Here is a 19,887-nt window from a genome sequence, read left to right on the forward strand (position 1 = left end):
CCAGGCAATTAGTGATGGGCAACAAATGCTGGCATTGACCGTGATGCTCTCGTCCCATGAACAAAAAAAACACAGCTTCAAATCACAGTTTAGACATTTTTATTCAAGTCTTTTAACAACTTTTATCTCCTCCAATAAACAAAGTGTACTTGTGCTTTTTGCAATTAGTCAGTGCCCATGGCATCTGGTGTTTAAAGCAAGCATGGTGTCCCATCACACAAATCCAAAACACAACAAAACAATTTTGAGCCCAGTGAACAGATCATCTAGCCCTCCACATCATTAAGTGTAAGGCACATGTAAACCAATACATTTCTGAACAAGTCTTTTTGGCAGGCAAACATCGGGATAAATCAGCTACAGAGCAAATCATTTGGGAATTAGTATTCCCAAAGCAGCAACTGAATAAGGAAAGGAGAATTAGTAGGTTATTGGAGATCAGCAGGAATCGACATTTTTGTACAAAACTGGCAGCTTTTTCTCTTGAAGGTAGCTGAAAGCGTCCCCCATCCCCTTTTATTTGGCTCCTCTACGCTTGCTGAGACAACAGAAAACGATCACATCGCTCCAACATGGACTGGACAAGGGCCCTGCAACAGAAAACCACAACACAGAGCATTAAATCACACGGGAGTTGTTGTTTATGCCATTTTTACCCATCCTCTCACAAGCTGGACAGTGATTGTACAGAGCAATCTATTCTATTGTGAGAAAATCACAAACAAACCCAATTTTCTCTCAGAACATCCACCATTTTCCAGCTGGAGTCACTAACAAGCAACCTGCACATATAGAAACAGTCTGAAAACCTTTACTGATGATAGAAATAATAGATGCCAAGCCAGGATCAAAGAGTTAGGAGATGATGACCAAAGGTTTGTTCAAAATTGTGGCTTCGAAAAGCCTTTTAAATTTAGAGTAGGGAGCACAGTGAGGAGCTTGAGCAGGGGTGAGACAGTTAAGATTTTTGGATATTAATGGTGGAGTGAAAGCAGGGGGATTACAAGGAAATCCTGATTTAGATAATCACATGGACAAATTAAACAGACTGCAGAGGTGTGGTGGGAAAAGGTCAGACAAAGGTCTGTAGATTCAAATTTTAGATTCAATGCATTGGGAAACAAGGATATAAGTTACAGAATTTAGGTTGTTTTGCAGCTGCAGAGAATGGAGGTTAGGTAGCCATCACCAAAGACGTTGCAGAAAAAAAATTTGTCAAGAAGACCTGAATAATATATCCAGCAATTTATGCTGAATGAAATAAGGAGTCTTGGTGATAGGTAGGATATTCCAAGTCACATTAGTTGCTGTGGGTGTACAGGCTGACCTAACAGACAGGGGGAAATCAGTGACAAGGGTGCAAACAGGTTGACAACGATGATTTTACATTCCTTGATCTTCAACGGAAGAAATTCTGGTTCCTCCACAACTTGTCAAACAGGTAGTTTGACAGATAGCATGTCATGGGAAATGGTGGAGGGCTGATCCTGCATCTAAGATGACAGGTATACTGATAATGAAAGGTGATCAACTAGGAATCCTTGACTAACTACAAATCTTATCATGTGGATGGGATTCAAAGCCAACTCTCTGAAAGGGTGGCATAGGCTTGATGGGGCGAGTGGTGGCCTCCTGTACTGTATGGCTCAGTGTCGAGACAGCTGGGAGTGAAACTGACAATCACAGAAATCAGGCACAAAAGAGAGATGTTGGGAGGACAGTGCGGTTGTGACAAATTCTGTGGCGAGATCAAAGAGCAATACAGTCATAATCAGAGGATATCATTAGTAACTGAGCAGAGCACTTTCATTGCCATTGTGTTGGGCCAAAATCAGATTGAAGAAATCTGAACTCTGGGGACAGGTAAGCAGAGCTGAAAAGTAACACTCATTCAAAGGTTTGAGAGAGGGACATGAGGTTGGAGAAGGAGCAGTAGTTGGAGATGATGAATGGATAACCCCAGCTGATATCCCCTCCCTAATCCAGAGGCACACAGGGCAATTATCTGAGCACCATGGCTGATACCAGCTAACACACCACAGACCAGAAACCTGGAATCTTGAAATCTGCACGGCGTAATGACGCACTGGCAGTAACTTAACTCACTAGGACAGCAAAACATAGAAGAGGAGGTTAATCTAAGGTGGGATTGGAGCCCCTCTCACCTCTGTCTTTTCTCTGCAATTCTGAGGATGTCGCATACTCTGCCAAATCTCTTCGACATGTTCCCATGCAGGTCTCTGTCCTGTAACACAGTGAGTGCTCGGTCTGGGCCTAGTGCCTTCGCAAGGAGAAGAGCTACATTCTCCAGGCTGATACTACTTGACAAATCAAAGCCCTCATTGGCAATGCTGTCTCCATTCTGCGCAGCGGGACAGTGGGTGACATCACGGTGATTCCGGACCAGCTCCAGTACAAAATTCCACTCTTCCAGAGTCTCTGGCATCAGACCTAAACAAGAGAACCATGACTTTTAAAATGTTCCCTAAAGCAGTTCAGTTAGTTGATATTGGAGCAGGACAGCACAAGAGGCTCTGTCCAGCCTGTTACACAAGACAATTCAGCTAGGTATACTCAAAGACAATATGCTCTGGGCAGACTTGGTCAAACAAGGATTACAATACAATGGGGACAGACTGAGTCTATTTAAGAGTTATTCTGACAGGATGAACAGATTTCTTGTGCCCAGAACTACACAGACTTGGGTGGCACGGTAACACAGTGGTTAGCACTGCTGCTTCACAGCTCCAGGGTCCCGGGTTCGATTCCCGGCTTGGGTCACTGTCTGTGTGGAGTTTGCACATTCTCCTCGTGTCTGCGTGGGTTTCCTCCGGGTGCTCCGGTTTCCTCCCACAGTCCAAAGATGTGCGGGTTAGGCTGATTGGCCAGGTTAAAAATTGCCCCTTAGAGTCCTGGGATGCGTAGGTTAGAGAGATTAGCGGGTAGATATGTGGGGTGGGATTGTGGTTGGTGCAGACTCGATGGGCCGAATGGCCTCCTGCACTGTAGGGTTTCTATGATTTCTATTCTATGATTAGGACAACATGGACGGATGGAGTCTGTTCAGATAGTCAAGACTGCACTAGGATTGCTGGCAATGCCACGTGGCCACATTTCCGTATCTAATTTACCTCACCTCAGGGTCACGAGGTTCCTGGTTGAAGTTCTACTCCAGGGCTCAAGCAAAAAAATGAAGCTTGATATTCCAGTACTGAGGGAGGAGGGAGGGAAGGAGTGCGGGGTGTATTATACTGGCAGAGGTGTCGTCTTTTATATGAATCATTAAACCGAGGCCCCAGATGCCAAGAAGATGTGAAAAATCCCATGGCAGTATTTCCTAAAACAACAGTAGAGTTGTCCTGGGTATCATGGCTAATATTTACCCCTCAATCAATATTACAAAAACAGATTCCCTGATCATTATCAGATTGCTGTTTCTGGAAGCTTGCTCTGCAACATATTGGCTGCTGCGCTTCCTACATTATGTGGAGATGCCGGCGTTGGACTGGGGTAAACACAGTAAGAAGTTTAACAACACCAGGTTAAAGTCCAACAGGTTTATTTGGTCGCAAAAGCCACAAGCTTTCGGAGCTTGTGGTTTTTGCTACCAAATAAACCTGTTGGACTTTAACCTGGTGTTGTTAAACTTCTTACTGTTCCTACATTACAACAGTGACTATACTTCAACAGTACCCTACTGGCTGAAAAGTACTTTAGGACGTCTGGTGATCAAGAAAAGCATTAAATTAATGCAATTCTTTCTTTTCTTCTTCTTTCTATACTGTGAGTCCATTGATTGGTTAGAGCTCCTAAATGAAATTTCTGTCAGATCTGCTTCACCCTCGGACAGCACAGAAAATCTACTGGGGAAACTGTTCAGATATTCAAAATCCTCAGTGACTACTCCAGAAAGAAGTTTGTTGAAAATGGAAAGGCTTTTGGGGGGCAGGGGGGATGTGTTTAAAGGTACAAACTTAAAAAATGAAATACAAACCATTCTGTTCATGAAATAGGCTGATATCATCCAAATAAACAATGACAGTGAAAGCTTCAACTCTGCATTCCAGCTGCCGACACAATGACAGGTAAGCAGGCCAGAACCTGGAAATGTAAAGAAGCTCATGTTGAAACATCAGCCACTTGTCTGTCTAGAGTTATGGAATAAGCTGCTTGTAAACTACTGAACATGCCTATATTTCCCAAAATTAAACAAATATCACCTTGAGATAGTCACTTAGCTTTTTGATTTACAGATCCCACTTTGTCTCCATGACTCAGCCCCTCCACTCCATTGACATAAGTCCATCTGACTTATGCTCCTTCCGTTCTGATCCTGCAACCCCCCCCCCCCCCCCCCCCCCGCCCCCCCACACACTTACTGATTCTGCTTTCCTCCTGTTGCACAGCCTATTCCAACTACCCACCCCCAACACAACCACACTTGCTCTTTCTGTTACTCACCATGGCACTCATCCTGTTCTCTCCAAGACCCGTCCCATACAATTCTCCACTTCTCTCCAATAGCCAACTATGGTACTCTGTGCTTCCCCTCAATGCCCACCCTAAGATACTCCTGACTTACTTACACATTATTTGAATTTGAAAGTTTTAACATACTTAGAAACTGCCGATGATTTAAAACTGCCAACATCAGCTTTGGTGACACTGCAACTAAAGACTGACTGGTGAAACTTACCCACATCTCCAAGCCATCAGCCACCTGTCCTCCAATGCAGTGTGAACGACCTATCTTTATGGCCCATTGCACTTCTCATTTCTTTCATCTCTTAATTGACAGCAAGATTTAACTCATCATATTTTGCATTAACTTCCTTTCTTTACCATCAATTCAATGCTTTTGGTATTTGCACATTATCCCTACTCATAGGAAGTAACAAGCTTTTTGACTATCGCGCGCAACAATGCCAGTTCCTGCAGGAACACAGTTTCACAAATACAGACTTTCAGGACTTCAGACAATTAGTGATTCTTTACTCAAGTCTAGACAGTGCACGCGTCGAGGGGCAATTTAACAACTGCAACATTACAGCTGGCATCCACACCCATATTCCAATAAGATAATGATATGAATAGCACACAGAAATAGATAGGACAGGAAAAGATCCACTGGTCTGTTGGAAGCAGGAATCTTTAGTTTTTTCCCAGTCAAACCCAGGGCATCCCAGCAGAGATAGGCCAACTCAGCATAGACTGTGTTATAATACAGGTCAGAAACCCCAAAGTGCTTTATGAAGCCTGCCTGGATTGTAAGTTTTGCACTTCGAATTTGGCGAGAATAAGCATGATATGTTTCACCTTAGATTCAAATGACCCACTAGGGAGCTTTTATCAAACAAAGTTTATTTAAGAATATAGTTAACATGTATGGAAAGAAAATTAGCAATAACTTTTATCAATTGCAAACAAAAACAAAACAACCATGATAATGTATAACCCTTAGTACGTGTAACTAAAATATTCCAATCAAACAAAAACCTTTCCACAGGTTTAACACAATAAAGACTAATGCTCACATGATACTGGAACTGAGTCCTTTGGTTGGAGAAGCCCTGACTTCAGTTTGTAACTTCTAGCAGCCCTCTGGACACACCCAGAACAGTTTGAAATCAGAACAGCTTCCCAGAACACCAGGGAGAGACTCTGGTCGAGCCACCAACAGCAGATGTTCTACGCCAGGAAGGCAAAAACCCTTGTTTTCAGCTCACCGGCAGAATTTCCAAAGCCAGGGAGAGAGCGAAACACTTCTTTTCAGCTTGATGTCACTTCTAAAACTAAACTGCCGCCAGTCAAAACAGAAAATGAAACCTTAAATTCACTAGTCAGAGTCATAGAGGTTTACAGCATGGAAACAGGCCCTTCGGCCCAATTTGTCCATGCCGCCCTTTTTCTCTTAAGCCCCTCAGCTAGTCCCAATTCCCCGCATTTGGCCCAGACCCCTCTATACCCATCTTACTCATATAACTGTCTAAATGCTTTTTAAAAGAAAAAATTGTACCCGCCTCTACTACCACCTCTGGCAGCTTGTTCCAGACACTCACCACCCTCTGAAAAAATTGCCCCTCTGGACACTTTTGTATCTCTCCCCTCTCACCTTAAACCTGTGCCCTCTAGATTTAGACTCCCCTACCTTTGGGAAAAGATATTGACTATCTAGCTGATTTATGTCCCTCATTATTTTATAGACCTCTATAAGATCACCCCCTCAGCCTTTTACGTTCCAGAGAAAAAAAGTCCCAGTCTATCCAGCCTCTCCTTGTCACTCAAACCATCAAGTCCCGGTAGCATCCTAATAAATCTTTTCTGCACTCTTTCTAGTTTAATAATATCCTTTTTATAATAGGGTGACCAGAATTGTGCATAGTATTCCAAGTGTGGCCGTACCAATGTCTTGTACAACGTCAACAAGACGTCCCAACTCCTGTATTCAATGTTCTGACCAATGAAACCAAGCATGCTGAATGCCTTCTTCACCACTCTGTCCACCTGTGACTCCACTTTCAAGGAGCTATGAACATGTACCCCTAGATCTCTTTGTTCTATAACTCTCCCCAACGCCCTACCAGGAAGGAAAAACTGTCCAGAACACATGACCTGCCAACCAGCCTTCCTCCTAACAATGCAGGGTCATAAAAGATCCCAAAGTAAAAATAAACAAATCCCATTTAAGGCACTGAAGGAGCAATAAAAGGACTTCTCCAGACAACTCGGCAACAATGGCATAAACTGTGGCTGGGAGAGCTGCAGAGAACATGATTAAAAACATTTCTTAAAGGTGCACTAACGTCACAACTGGAACTAGAACTCTCTGGTCTGTACATCACCCACTGTACCACTGGCAGAAAACCAAGTAAATCATTTCCAGTTTAGTATAAGCAGAGATACAGGAGCACAGTACCAGCGGGAGGGATGCTGCCGAACTTACCCATAGGATTTACAGATGTCTAACATTTTCTTTTTTGTTTCAAAATCTCCTGGAAGCTGAGTGAAGTAACTGATCAGCTGAGCGTAGCCCCAGGTAAATCGATGGGAGTGAGGCCTGAGGAGTAAATCAACAACAGCAATTATTTAAAATTTGATTGCAGTGTGTTAGACTGGATTCCCCATTCTCCTATTCCCTCAGCACAGCACTAGCACTCCCGCCTCCTGAGGTTTCGAAAGTTGAGAGTTCAAGTCCTATTCTCGGCATTTGAGCACAAAACCTAAACTGACACGCCAGGGAATGCTGCTCCATGCTATCTTTCAGATGAGATGTTAAATGGTTTCTCAGGTGGACATAAAACAATCCCATGGCACTACTTTAAAGAACAAAGGGGTTGTGACCAATGTTTATCCCTCAACCAACTGTAAAAAACAAACTGTTTGGTCATTACCATATTCAATTTTGTGGCTGTGCATAAATTGGTTGCTGTGTTTCTTAACCTATAACAGTGTTACAGATGGGGAGAGATGTGGGATAACTTCCCCCTTTTCTCATCTCTGGGCTGACAAGATATATTTTTGAGGGGTATTTTTCCCCTTTTTAGTGCTGTGACTTTAAAGATAAAACAGAATTTCTCATAAAATCAAAAGAAAGGATAAATATTTATTTTTCACAACCAACCAAGTAGTAAACTACGCTCACTCCCCAAACATACAGACACACACAAAGGAAAGATGATTTCTGTGGACGTTACGTGCACTTACATTACTAATAGTGTAAAAAGAAACAAGCCACTCGTTTACACAGTCCTTAAGATGGTGATTGAAATGTTGCAGGCCTGAAGGATTTTATTTTGATTCACTGGAGGCAATGGAAGTTTGGAAGGTTTTGGCTGTTACTGATGAAATTGTGGGCAACCTCCTGCAGTAAAGAAGTATAGTCTTGCTGATGAATAAAATCAGCCCCTTTTTGCAAGATGACTTTTGAGGTAGGATCTTCCTCGTGTCGGGCAAGAGATTTTGTCTTCATATCCCAGATTGACTAGCTGGGCTTCCCTTTGGTCTTCATATCCTAGACATGGAATATCTTTTTGATTTACAAGAGTAGCCCAGTGGGTCACCAGTTTCAGTCATGTGGCAACAGTATCTATGCATTTCATTGTCCAGACAATGGGTTGATGCAAATGTAAATGACATACAATGGAGAATGAGTGATACCCATCAACATTGCAACCAAGATTAGCCTCCAGAAAGTCTTTATTTGAAATGGGGCCAGCCAGTCTAGCAGTCATTGTCATTTTGTGCATCTTCCACTGGAACGGTGAGGGGTGGTCAGTCAGCACCTGGGAAGGACATTTGTATTTTATGTCACTTCCCAGAGATAAGTTCAGACATGTCTGTCTCTGTCTGTGCAGAAACCACAATAGAAGTCAACTGACTCTCCAGGGTCAGTGTGCTGATGGCTCTTGTTGCTCTTTATAGTGTTCATCTCACAATAAGCTTTATGGGCATTTGACCATAACAGTGACCACACTGCAAAAAGGAAGCCATTGGCCACAAAACACTCTGGGCACCTCAAAAAGCTATATTAAAAAATAGTTTTGCGTTACGTGATTTTCTCTCTCCTGCTTGGGTGATTGACAGTGTTGCTCTGAAAAGTCAAAATATGCACCAAAATGCATGGTTTGCAATCACTCCCTCCTTCACCTATCCTCTGGAAAAAAAATGAATTGCCAGGAGTGACAGAGCTTCAACAGAAATTCCTGTTTCTATTTCATGAGACACAAAATTTCAGAATGGACGATCAGAAATAGGTTATCTGCTTGGATTGGGACAATTCTGCGTGTCTGCAATCAACCAAGATAATGTTACTTGAATGGATCATAGAAATCATAGAAACTCTACAGTACAGAAAGAGGCCATTCGGCCCATCAAGTCTGCACCGACCACAATCCCACCCAGGCCCTACCCCCATATCCCTACATATTTTACCCACTAATCCCTCTAACCTATGCATCTCAAGACACTAAGGGCAATTTTTTTTTTAACATGGCTAATCAACCTAACTCGCACATTTTTGGACTGACGGGGCTCACTTACAAATTATCACTAATTATCTCCCGGCAGCCACAACCCCCACCCCAACTGACAATGCCGACACCCCCCTCCCCCCACCACCCAAATGGCCCTTGGGCATTGCCACTTTGTCCTTTGGTAGTGCCAGGGGACCAGGCTGTGGTCACTTACAAAGCCAATATATGCTATTGGACAGATGGACATGCAATTTCCAGTCACAACTAGTTTTGAAGACAAGTCTCAGCAAAATATGGTCAGAAAGCCTATAGTTCAAGCTATAGTCTTAAAAAATTAACTCGATGAGCAAACTACGTGGCATTGTCAATATTCAAAGAAATTACTTCTACATCAAAGAAAAAAGGTCCATTATAAAATATCCAGTAGCCCTCTTGTTCTTCAATCTTACTTACCTTACAACGTAAAGTACTTCTGGACATCAAGGTTGTGAAAGGTGCTATATGAATGCAAACCTTTCTTTTCCTCCAAGGTGAGGCGATAGCCTCGTGGTATCATCACAATACTATTAATCCAGAAACTCGGTCCCGGGTTCAAATCCCGCCACAGCAGATGGTGGAATTTGAGTTCGATAAAAAGAATACCTGGAATTAAGAATCTACTGATGTCCACAAACTCATTGTCTGTTGTTGGAAAAACCCATCTGGTTCACTAATGTCCTTTAGGGTGTCCTTTAGGGAAGGAAATCTGCTGTCATTACCTGGTCTGGCCTACACGTGACTCCAGAGCCACAGCAATGTGGTTGACTCTCAACTGCCTTCGGACAACTAGGGATGGGCAATAAATGCTGGCCAGCCAGCGATGACCATATCCCACGAATGAATAAAAAAAGAGCTATAGTGAAATATTACAGGATTTTATGCAGTTTACAAATTAGACAAGTTGTGGCAAGTGATTCATCACCACTCAGAACTTACAACTTTCAGAAATTTGAAGCAAAATTGCAGAATCAGGAGAAACGAATCACAATGCACACAAAAAGCTCTGCAGAATGGATGGCAGAACCCGTCAAATCATTTACCTTGTGCATTGTGAAATACACATTATAAACAGAGGACACCATGTACTGCAGGGCATTACATCCAACAGTGAGGTATAGAGCATGTAAACGTGTGTCTTCCTTACCTGGGATTTCCATCAATATCAGTGGTGTCAGTCCTCTGGGGAGCATCGTGAGACACAGCAAGTCGCAGCCAATCTAATTTGCATGATTTAGGCTGAAGAATGGCCTCTAACAAATGCAATCTGCTTGCAGAAAACAGACAAGAAATCTTTAGTTCATTAGTTGCACAGAACACATAATTGCTCTGACCTCTCTAGTGGCTGAAGACCACTTCCATTATATTTTTTAGAAATCCCCCTAATTATGCCCTGTTCTCTTTTAAAAGCTGGATATAGTTCCACAGCGTTTTGTCCACAGGGCCATTCTTCACACAAAGGCTTTAACGATTGGACAAGTCGCCATTTATACCTCTCTCCTAATTTTGATTTCCACTTGGGGCTAATCTGAAATTGCCCAAAGTCAAAATTAGTCCCAGTGAACTGTGTCAGGAATTGTGACTGGACAATGTAGCCTAGCCAAACATGATCCTCCCTTAACCCACACACACCTTCCTATGGGAGTCACTGGATAGTAACGAGGGGCACAGACACTGATTGACTTTGGCTCTCCCTTACTCTCAGGGTCAGAAGTCAGATTTAGCAGATCTGGCATCACCTCAGCTGACACCACCCAATGTAGCAGATATCAGGAATTGAACAAGGAAATTCACTGAAACCTGAGCTCTCATGGTGGCTCTTCAGCCTGTTGCAACACATTTAAAATTCTTGAGACTGCCAGAATTACCAGAAAGGAAAAGACTGAATTTTGCTTTCCTGAAGAATGTATACTGAACGCACATTGTAGTCTGTTATTATCAGATGTGGAATTGCTATATAGCTCAAAGAAAATTCATCTATAAAGTTTTCAATGATTTACAGAGTACTAATGGAATGAGGGCGGTGCTGTTGTTGTCTGGCATATGGACCTCTACCTCACAGAGCCTGAGCGCCAACTCTCAGACGCTTCCCCTCCACCTTAACCCCATTTCCATTTATTTTATTTCATTCTGTTTCATCCTATTCATCCATTTTATCATCCTTCTTTCTCACCTCCATTTTTCCACTTCTCCATTGCAGCTCTCCTCTCCGACCCTCCCCGGGCATCTGCCACATTCCTCAAGCAGTCCTTTACCAAGCTGTACCTCGGTGCTGCCAATCACGCATTCTGATCACTTAATGGACACTTCTAACATCTTCTTAGCCTTCTGTATTCCCATTTACATTCCCTTTGTCCCATTCCACCATCCCCCCACCCCCATCATGTAAATCTCTGCTGATTCTCTTTGCTCTGACGAAGGGTCGTCTAGACTCGAAACGTTGGCTCTATTCTTTCCCCACAGATGCTGTGAGACGTGCTGAGATTTCCCAGCATTTTCTGTTTTTGTCTCAGATGCCAGCATCCGCAGTATTTTGCTTTTATACTAATGGAATAAACTGGAAACCACATTGCACAGCACATACTGTGTACATACAAACAATATTGTTACACGTGCACATCAAGTCTAAGAGAATCGGGCTGACCAAAACTAACCTCTGGTCCTCTGGCTTGGATTTAACCAGGTTATCGATGTACGCCAAGAAGTGGGCTGGTTGATTCTGGCACAACTCCTTGATGTCAGACGGGAGAATGTGAGGGTGGAACTGGACGAGAGACCTCAGTGCAATTTCACCAAATTTCTCGTACATTCTGCAGAGATCACACATACAGTTCACCAGGGAGGTATGGCAGTAAACAACCTTAAACGCGATCCTCCATAGAAGACCAGAATCTCATTCAGGAATTCACTGAGGGGACCAATCTTGTAATTAGTTGCAGCAATCCCATCAGTGATTTCCTAAACATCACTGCCAAACAAGAGAAAGAACAAGAACAGGATCAATAGTTCTAATCGCTTTATTTTGAGGGTTTTTCTCATTTGCTGTAAGGAAGTTGGCTCTTAATGGGATTCACTTGTCTTCATTTCATGGAGGGCAAGAAAAGGGTGATGAGCAGCACAGAAACCCAATATCCCATAACCAGAAATAGAGACCCAAAATCCAGGAATACAAAAGTCTGCATAAAGGTTATACAGAGCCCATACATATATCTAAATATATCGTGAATGCCAACCTAGGGTCATCTTGGCTCAATCTAACAGTGTTTGGTCAGTCAAGTCCTGAAAGGAGAAAAGTAAGAGACAATGAAGATTGGAAACACTGGGTTAGAGCAACACCCTCAAAACCAGGGAAAGTTGAACGAGAGCAATATTCTCACATTGTTAATAGCATGGTAATTGTGTATTAATAGTAGCAGACATTTAGACTGCAGCCACAGTGTGCTGATGGTGAAGAGAGAAAAAGTTTCATATGAAATTCCAGTAAGGGTGAATCCTTTCAGAAGCCAACTTCCTGATAGGAAGTGAAACCGCTGTATTAACACAGAATGATATTATAATATAATAGTGCAGGTTTACCTGGCTGCATGTGCCAGTAGGTAGGGACTCCCTGACTGCTTCTCACCACCCAGTAACTTCAGAACTCTCCGCACATCTCCATCCATTATGGTATTGGAGATTGGGTGCGATTGTGTTATCTCTGTAACAGAAATTGATCATACCCTTGTCAGTACAGGTTTACAGACTGCCCTGGCCCCAGCACCTGCCAATGCAACACCCAGCACCTGAATCAAACCAGCTCAGCAGTGACTGTCACCAACCTAGCCACAATTAGCTCCAACTAGCCAGTTTCATGTTCCAGCCCTTACAGCCTCTGGTCACTCCAGTTATAGTTTGGATTCCAAGCAGCTCCACACAACCCTGATGTACAACAACTGGTGCCAAGGGGAAGTTCTCCTTCCACCAACACCACTTCTGCAATCTTCCACATCCCATGAAAGCATTTTCAAAAATGCCAGTCGGATAGGTCAACCATCAATAAGTTTTCTTTCTACCATCAGCTAGTGTGAATCTGGACATGTGTGTGCAAGTAATGCTGACATCACTGGTCACGGAATAACAATCAGGAGCAGGAACTTTGACTGATTTTCCTTTCCCGAACTCTCAGTACCAAAGTCAACTGTAGCACTAGCCAAAAATCAGCAAAGCTAACAGACAAACACTGGTCTCTATGGTTCAATTATTCAGTAAATATGCGTGCCAAGATTCATCTGGTATTTTCAATCAAAATAAACCCAGCAGCGTCCAAGGGAAGTCAATGTAGGCACCAAACAGGATGTCTTTGGTCCGCATTGAGTTCAAATTATAACCAGGTCAGAAGACAGAAAATGGAAGACCAGCGCTACCCTAATCAGTGGTGGTGAGGAAAAATTTCTTGTGTCAAATAAAGAGGAATTATTGAGCCAGGCTGCTTGCCTCATGTCTGTTTGATCATATAACATAGATCAGCAGGTGGTTGGAAGCACATGGCACCTGATAAGGAAGGGTACAAGTAAGAGAGAGCACTACAAGAATAAACAGCACATGTACGAATTCAGTGTGTAGAAACCAGTGGTTTGCAGTTACCTTTTAATCCAAGGATGAGCGTCTGCCACACCAGAGGAGTGGACCAGTTACGAGCCGTAATGCTGCGTTTTACTCGCATCAAGTCCAACAGGAAGAAATAATTCCGCATATAGAGACAGGCCTGAGTTGCAGTGCCAACTTCAGGCAATTCTGTTGCTGGGAATTTACCCTCAGTCGTACTTTTAAATATTCCCACCTCGAAACACAAAGTGCACAGTTCGGTCATGTCCTTAACGAGGTCTGCTGGTATGCTGCAGAAAGGAACCGTCACAAAGGGCACATTGTACAGCTCAGCTGAAACTGGCTCATCATCTACCACTGCACCCTTGGGAATGACTCCCTCCTCCATCATTTCTCCTCCATGTTTTAGGATTGGTCCCTCCTTCTGCTCCTGATGGACAAATGGTACTGACTCTTCTCTCTGCTCCTGATGGCCAATTGAGTCCGAATCCACCTCTGGCTCTCGATGGTTGGGAAAGGATGTTGGCTGTTGGTCATTTTCTTCAAAACATAGTGACACTGACCCCTCCTCTCGTTCAAGGAATGCTGCTGATTCCTTCTCATCCTCTCTGTGGATGATGGCTGCTACCTCCTCTTCCCCCCCTTGGTGACTGAGTACTGCTGACACCTCCATCTCCCTGCGGCTGAATACTGATGACTTCTGTTCATCTCGATGGCTGAAAACCTTTGACTCCTCCTCTGATGTGCTAACGTCATTCACAGCTTGAGTTTTCACCTTGAAATTGAATGTTTTTTCCAAATGCGGGAGCCAGCATTGGAGTGTTTCCTTCAGAAGGGAAGTGTCAAACAAAACAAGGGGATCCTGTAGTTTAATGCTGCAAAACAAGACAACAATCATCGACTCAAACTAGTCACAGATAAGCCAGCCATCTCCAGTCATAGTTACAAATGATCCTAGTTTTACACATCATATTAAATTTTAAATGCCAGTGACCCTAAATCCTTCATCAAACTCCTATTAATTGACCACATTTGATAGAGTTTACTATCAACCAATAAAGAAAATCTCTGGTTCAAATAGTGGTTGTGGCAAATTAACTGACTTCAGTAAAGGCAGCAATAGGGATGCTACATCAGCACCAGTATTTTTGATGAGAGCTGCTGAAGGAAAGCTCCGACACAGTATCTCACCCAGGCCCTCTGCCCTGCCCTATCCCTGGAGGGAAAGAGAAAAAAAATGTGGGGGTTGGGAAAGAAAATCAGTCAAGGCTCCCATTCCTGATTATGCCACTATGCTGCCCCAGTGGTTAGTACTGGTGCCTCATAGTTCCATGGACCCAGGATCAATTCCGGCCATGGGTAGAGTTTGCACCTTCTCCATGTGCCTGCGTGAGTTTCCTCCGATTCTCTGGTTTCCTTCCACAGTCTAAAGATGTGCAGGTTAAGTGGATTGGACATGTTAAATTGCCCCTTACTGTCTAAAGATGTGTAGATTAGATGGATTAGCCATGGGTAGCGTGTGGGGTTACAGGGATAGGGCAGGACAGAAGGCCTGGGTGAGATACTGTGTCAGTGCCAGTGCAAATTCGATGGGCCGAATGCTTCTTCTGCATTGTAGCGATTCTATGATTACTATTCTGCAGTTCACGTTAGAATGCAAATTCACGTGGACATCAGGTGGGGGCAGATTTAGTCTCAGTTACAATGTCCCCTATTGATCAAACCTGATGCCCCCTGTGCATTATAATAGAAGAAAAGCTACTTGGCTGAGGTACCACCGTGGAACTTTCCTCCAGGAAATCAGGGCTTTTAGAGAGAAAATTGTGGAGTATTTGCATGGGTACTTTGAATGTACTGCATCATATCTTTCCTGATCATGCTCAATGGAGTATTGCAAAGGGTGCTTAGCCCATGTAACAGTGCGTTACCTGCACTGGGATTGGTTAATAGACATGTGGAGATGCTGGCGTTGGACTGGGGTAAACACAGTAAGAAGTCTCACAACGCCAGGTTAAGGTCCAACAGGTTTATTTGGTAGCACAAGCCACTAGCTTTCGGAGCGCTGCCCCTTCATCAGGCGAGTGGGAGTTCCGTTCACAAACAGGGCATATAAAGACACAAACTCAATTTACAAGATAATGGTTGGAATGCGAGTCTTTACAGGTAATCAAGTCTTAAAGGTACAGACAATGTGAGTAGAGAGAGGGTTAAGCACAGGTTAAAGAGATGTGTATTGTCTCCAGACAGGATAGTCAGAGATTTTGCAAGCCCAGGCAAGTCGTGGGGGTTACAGATAGTGTGACATGAACCCAAGATCCTGGTTGAGGCCGTCCTCACGTGTGCAGAACTTGGCTATCAGTCTCTGCTCAGCGACTCTGCGCTGTCGTGTGTCGTGTAGGCCGCCTTGGAGAACGCTTACCCAAAGATCAGAGGCCGAATGCCCGTGACCGCTGAAACGTTCCCCAACAGGAAGAGAACATTCTTGCCTCGTGAATGTCGAGCGGTGTTCATTCATCCGTTGTCGTAGCGTCTGCATGGTCTCCCCAATGTACCATGCCTCGGGACATCCTTGCCTGCAGCGTATCAGGTAGACAACATTGGCCAAGTTGCAAGAGCATGTACCATGTACCTGGTGGATGGTGTTCTCACGTGAGATGATGGCATCCGTGTCGATGATCAGGCACGTCTTGCAGAGGTTGCTGTGGCAGGGTTGTGTGGTATAGTGGTCACTGTTCTCCTGAAGGCTGAGTAGTTTGCTGCGGACAATGGTCTGTTTGAGGTTGTGCAGTTGTTTGAAGGCAAGAGGTGGGGGTGTGGAGATGGCCTTGGCGAGGTGGTCGTCTTCATCAATGACATGCTGAAGGCTCCGGAGAAGATGTCGTAGCTTCTCTGCTCTGGGGAAGTACTGGACGACGAAGGGTACTCTGTCCACCGTGTCCCGTGTTTGTCTTCGAGGAGGTCGGTGCGGTTTTTCGCTGTGGTGCGTCGGAACTGTCGATCGATGAGACGAGCGCTATATCCTGTTCTTATGAGGGCATCTTTCAGCGTCTGGAGGTGTGTTGCGATCCACCTCATCTGAGCAGATCCTGTGTATACGGAGGGCTTGTCTGTAGGGGATGGCTTCTTTAACGTGTTTAGGGTTCCCAGCCTCAACCGGGATCTTGGGTTCATGTCACACTATCTGTAACCCCCACGACTTGCCTGGGCTTGCAAAATCTCACCAACTGTCCTGGCTGGAGACAATACACATCTCTTTAACCTGTGCTTAACCCTCTCTCCACTCACATTGTCTGTACCTTTAAGACTTGATTAGCTGTAAAGACTCGCATTCCAATCCTTATTTTGTAAATTGAGTTTGTGTCTTTATGTGCCCTGTTTGTGAACAGAACTCCCACTCACCTGACGAAGGGGCAGCGCTCCGAAAGCTAGTGACTTTTGCTACCAAATAAACCTGTTGGACTTTAACCTGGTGTTGTGAGGCTTCTTACATTGGTTAATAGAAGCAGGATAAATATCCCTCTACCCTGCCTGATTGTTGGGGCAGGGTAATAGGGTTTTCGTCCTACTTCTAACAGCGCTATATCAGTCCTGAGAGTTACTGAACAGCGCAGAGGGAGACTTACTTTCCATAAAACCTGTGCTTTAAAAACATATTGAAAGTACTTGCTACTGAGAGTGAATGCCCAAAATGGGAAGCTTTTCGTTCTTCAGTGTTCATTAAGTATATGACATTCACAGACATATCAAAGAGAGGAACACCCGTATTCACACTCACACAGCCTCGGCTGTTGCTAGTCGCAGTTCCTGCAGTTTGTCCACCTCTTGAGGCTTGTCATCAATGCTCAAGCTGCAATGAGACAGCAAATTGTAGTTAGAATTAACTTCCATCACTGCATTCAGACAAAGTGTAACCCTTACACTTTAGGCTTTGACCGGATCCTGACCGGTGCTGAAATATAATCATATTTTGTGAAAGTCTGCAAAAGAATATAGATAGTCTAAGTGAGTGGACGAGGGTCTGGCAGATGGAGTACAATGTTGGTAAATGTGAGGTCATCCATTTTGGTAGGAATAACAGCAAAATGGACTATTATTTAAATGGTAAAAAATTGCAGCATGCTGCTGTGCAGAGGGACCTGGGTGTCCTTGTGCAGGAATCTCAAGGAGTTGGTTTGCAGGTGCAGCAGGTAACTAAGAAGGCAAATGGAATTTTGTCCTTCATTGCAAGAGGGATGGAGTTTAAAAACAGCGAGATTATGTTGCAGCTGTATAAGGTGCTGGTGAGGCCACACCTGGAGTACTGTGTACAGTTTTGGTCTCCTTACTTGAGAAAGGATATACTGGCACTGGATGGGTGCAGAGGAGATTCACTAGGTTGATTGCGGAGTTGAGAGGGTTGGCTTATGAGGAGAGACTGAGTAGACTGGGGCTATACTCATTGGAGTTCAGAAGAATGAGGGGAGATCTTATAGAAACATACAAGATTATGAAGGGAATAGATAAGATAGAAGCAAGGAAGTTGTTTCCACTGGCGGGTGAAACTAGAACTAGGGGGCATAGCCTCAAAATAAGGGGAAGCAGATTTAGGACTGAGTTGAGGAGGAACTTCTTCACACAAAGGGTTGTGAATCTGTGGAATTCACTGCCCAGTGAAGCAGTTGAGGCTACCTCATTGAATTTTTTAAGGCAAGGATAGATAAATTTTTGAACAGTAAAGGAATTAAGGGTTATGATGAGCGGGCGGATAAGTGGAGCCGAGTCCGCAAAAAGATCAGCCATGATCTTATTGAATGGCAGAGCAGGCTCGAGGGGCCAGATGGCCTATTCCTGCTCCTAGTTCTTATGTTATGTACCAAAACCATTTTGCTTTGTCTAGCAGGAAGCAGGGAAGGAATACAGTTCTGATAATAGTCATCGGTGACCCATGCTGGTGATTGCATGAAGTCATTGGAAAAGTGGCAAATCAAGTTGAATCCTGATGTTTCCAAAGGAAAGAATCCTGCCAAGACTCGATGTTGAGCGAGTTCAACAATTTCAGAGTGTAAACTTTGCCACTCATTTTGTTTCCTTTCTTTTTAAATTCAGTCAGTAGAACATTTGCTCTCGACACATCTTTGGTTTCTTTCCTTGCCCCATTACCATCCCTTTGGCCCTGGAGGATCAACTGCTGTTTTTCTTGTCTTCCACTCTATCACAAGAACTAGGAGCAGGAGTAGGCTATTTGCCCCTCAAGCCTGCTCCGCCATTCAGTAAGATCATGGCTGATTTTTTTGTGGACTCAGCTCCACTTACCCGCCCGCTCATCATAACCCTTAATTCCTTTACTGTTCAAAAATTTATCTATCCTTGCCTTAAAAACATTCAATGAGGTAGCCTCAATTGCTCCACTGGGCAGGGAATTCCACAGATTCACAACCCTTTGGGTGAAGAAGTTCCTCCTCAACTCAGTCCTAAATCTGCTTCCCCTTATTTTGAGGCTATGCTCCCTAGTTCTAGTTTCTAGAAACAACTTCCCTGCTTCTATCTTATCTATTCCCTTCATAATTTTGTGTGTTTCTATAAGATCCCCCCCTCATTCTTCTAACTTCCAACGAGTATAGTCCCAGTCTACTAGGTTTCTCACAGATCTTCCTTTGTTCTTGCCCCTCCCTATTACAACTCTAACTTTTCCTAGTTCTGATGAAAGGTTACAGATCTGAAATGTTAACTGTTTCCCTCTCTCTACACAGTTGCTACCTAACCGGCTGAGTTTTTTCCCAATGTTTTCTGTTCCTATATTGGATCTCCAGAACCCGCAGTATTCTACGTCTCCATTAGAAGGATAGAAATCCTGACTTGCAGCAAGATCACGGCCTGGAGTGGTGGCCCATGTTTCTGTAGCCAAGAGTGAGGGAAGAATAGTAACTATGTGACCAAATGGGTCTTTTGGTTCCAGGTTAACATTGGTAAACAACATGACGCCAAGACAATAAGAACTGCTAAATTGTTCATTAGAAAACTTACTCATGCTCCTGTGTACGTGCGGTTGGAGTGACCGGAACGTCACACTGAAGCTCACCGTCTTTTATTTCTGGTTTGAATCGTAAGTCTGAGTTGGGGTGAAGCGTACTGATCGTTTCTTTTGTTTTCCTGACAAAGCTGGAGACACTGCAAAACAGGTCAAAGGTTCAAGAGAAATGTACAAATTATTGCTTCTGCAGAGACATCAGGCAGCTGATCAGACTCATTAGGTTTATACATGGACACATGCTTACCTTGTTAGCTCCCACAGCAACAATCACAAGATAGGTTTGGA

General features: G+C 43.8%; 1 protein-coding gene across 2 annotated transcripts in view; it reads right to left on the bottom strand.

Moving 5' to 3' along the window:
• Positions 1–83: 83 nt before the first annotated feature.
• Positions 84–19,887, bottom strand: part of hps5 (HPS5 biogenesis of lysosomal organelles complex 2 subunit 2) — a 65,458-nt gene continuing 45,654 nt past the window's right edge. For both annotated transcript variants that reach the window (XM_078220506.1, XM_078220507.1), the window contains 10 exons: positions 19,596–19,739; positions 17,368–17,439; positions 13,632–14,467; positions 12,585–12,705; positions 11,663–11,818; positions 10,156–10,275; positions 6,944–7,057; positions 3,995–4,101; positions 2,166–2,451; positions 84–590 (listed from right to left, as the gene is read on the bottom strand). In XM_078220506.1, coding sequence (XP_078076632.1) covers positions 530–590; positions 2,166–2,451; positions 3,995–4,101; positions 6,944–7,057; positions 10,156–10,275; positions 11,663–11,818; positions 12,585–12,705; positions 13,632–14,467; positions 17,368–17,439; positions 19,596–19,739 — 2,017 coding nt within the window. In that variant the 3' untranslated portion in view covers positions 84–529. The remainder of the gene's footprint in view (positions 591–2,165; positions 2,452–3,994; positions 4,102–6,943; positions 7,058–10,155; positions 10,276–11,662; positions 11,819–12,584; positions 12,706–13,631; positions 14,468–17,367; positions 17,440–19,595; positions 19,740–19,887) is intronic.

This window comes from Mustelus asterias, chromosome 9 (genome assembly GCF_964213995.1).
Source record: "Mustelus asterias chromosome 9, sMusAst1.hap1.1, whole genome shotgun sequence".
Lineage (NCBI taxonomy): Eukaryota > Metazoa > Chordata > Chondrichthyes > Carcharhiniformes > Triakidae > Mustelus > Mustelus asterias.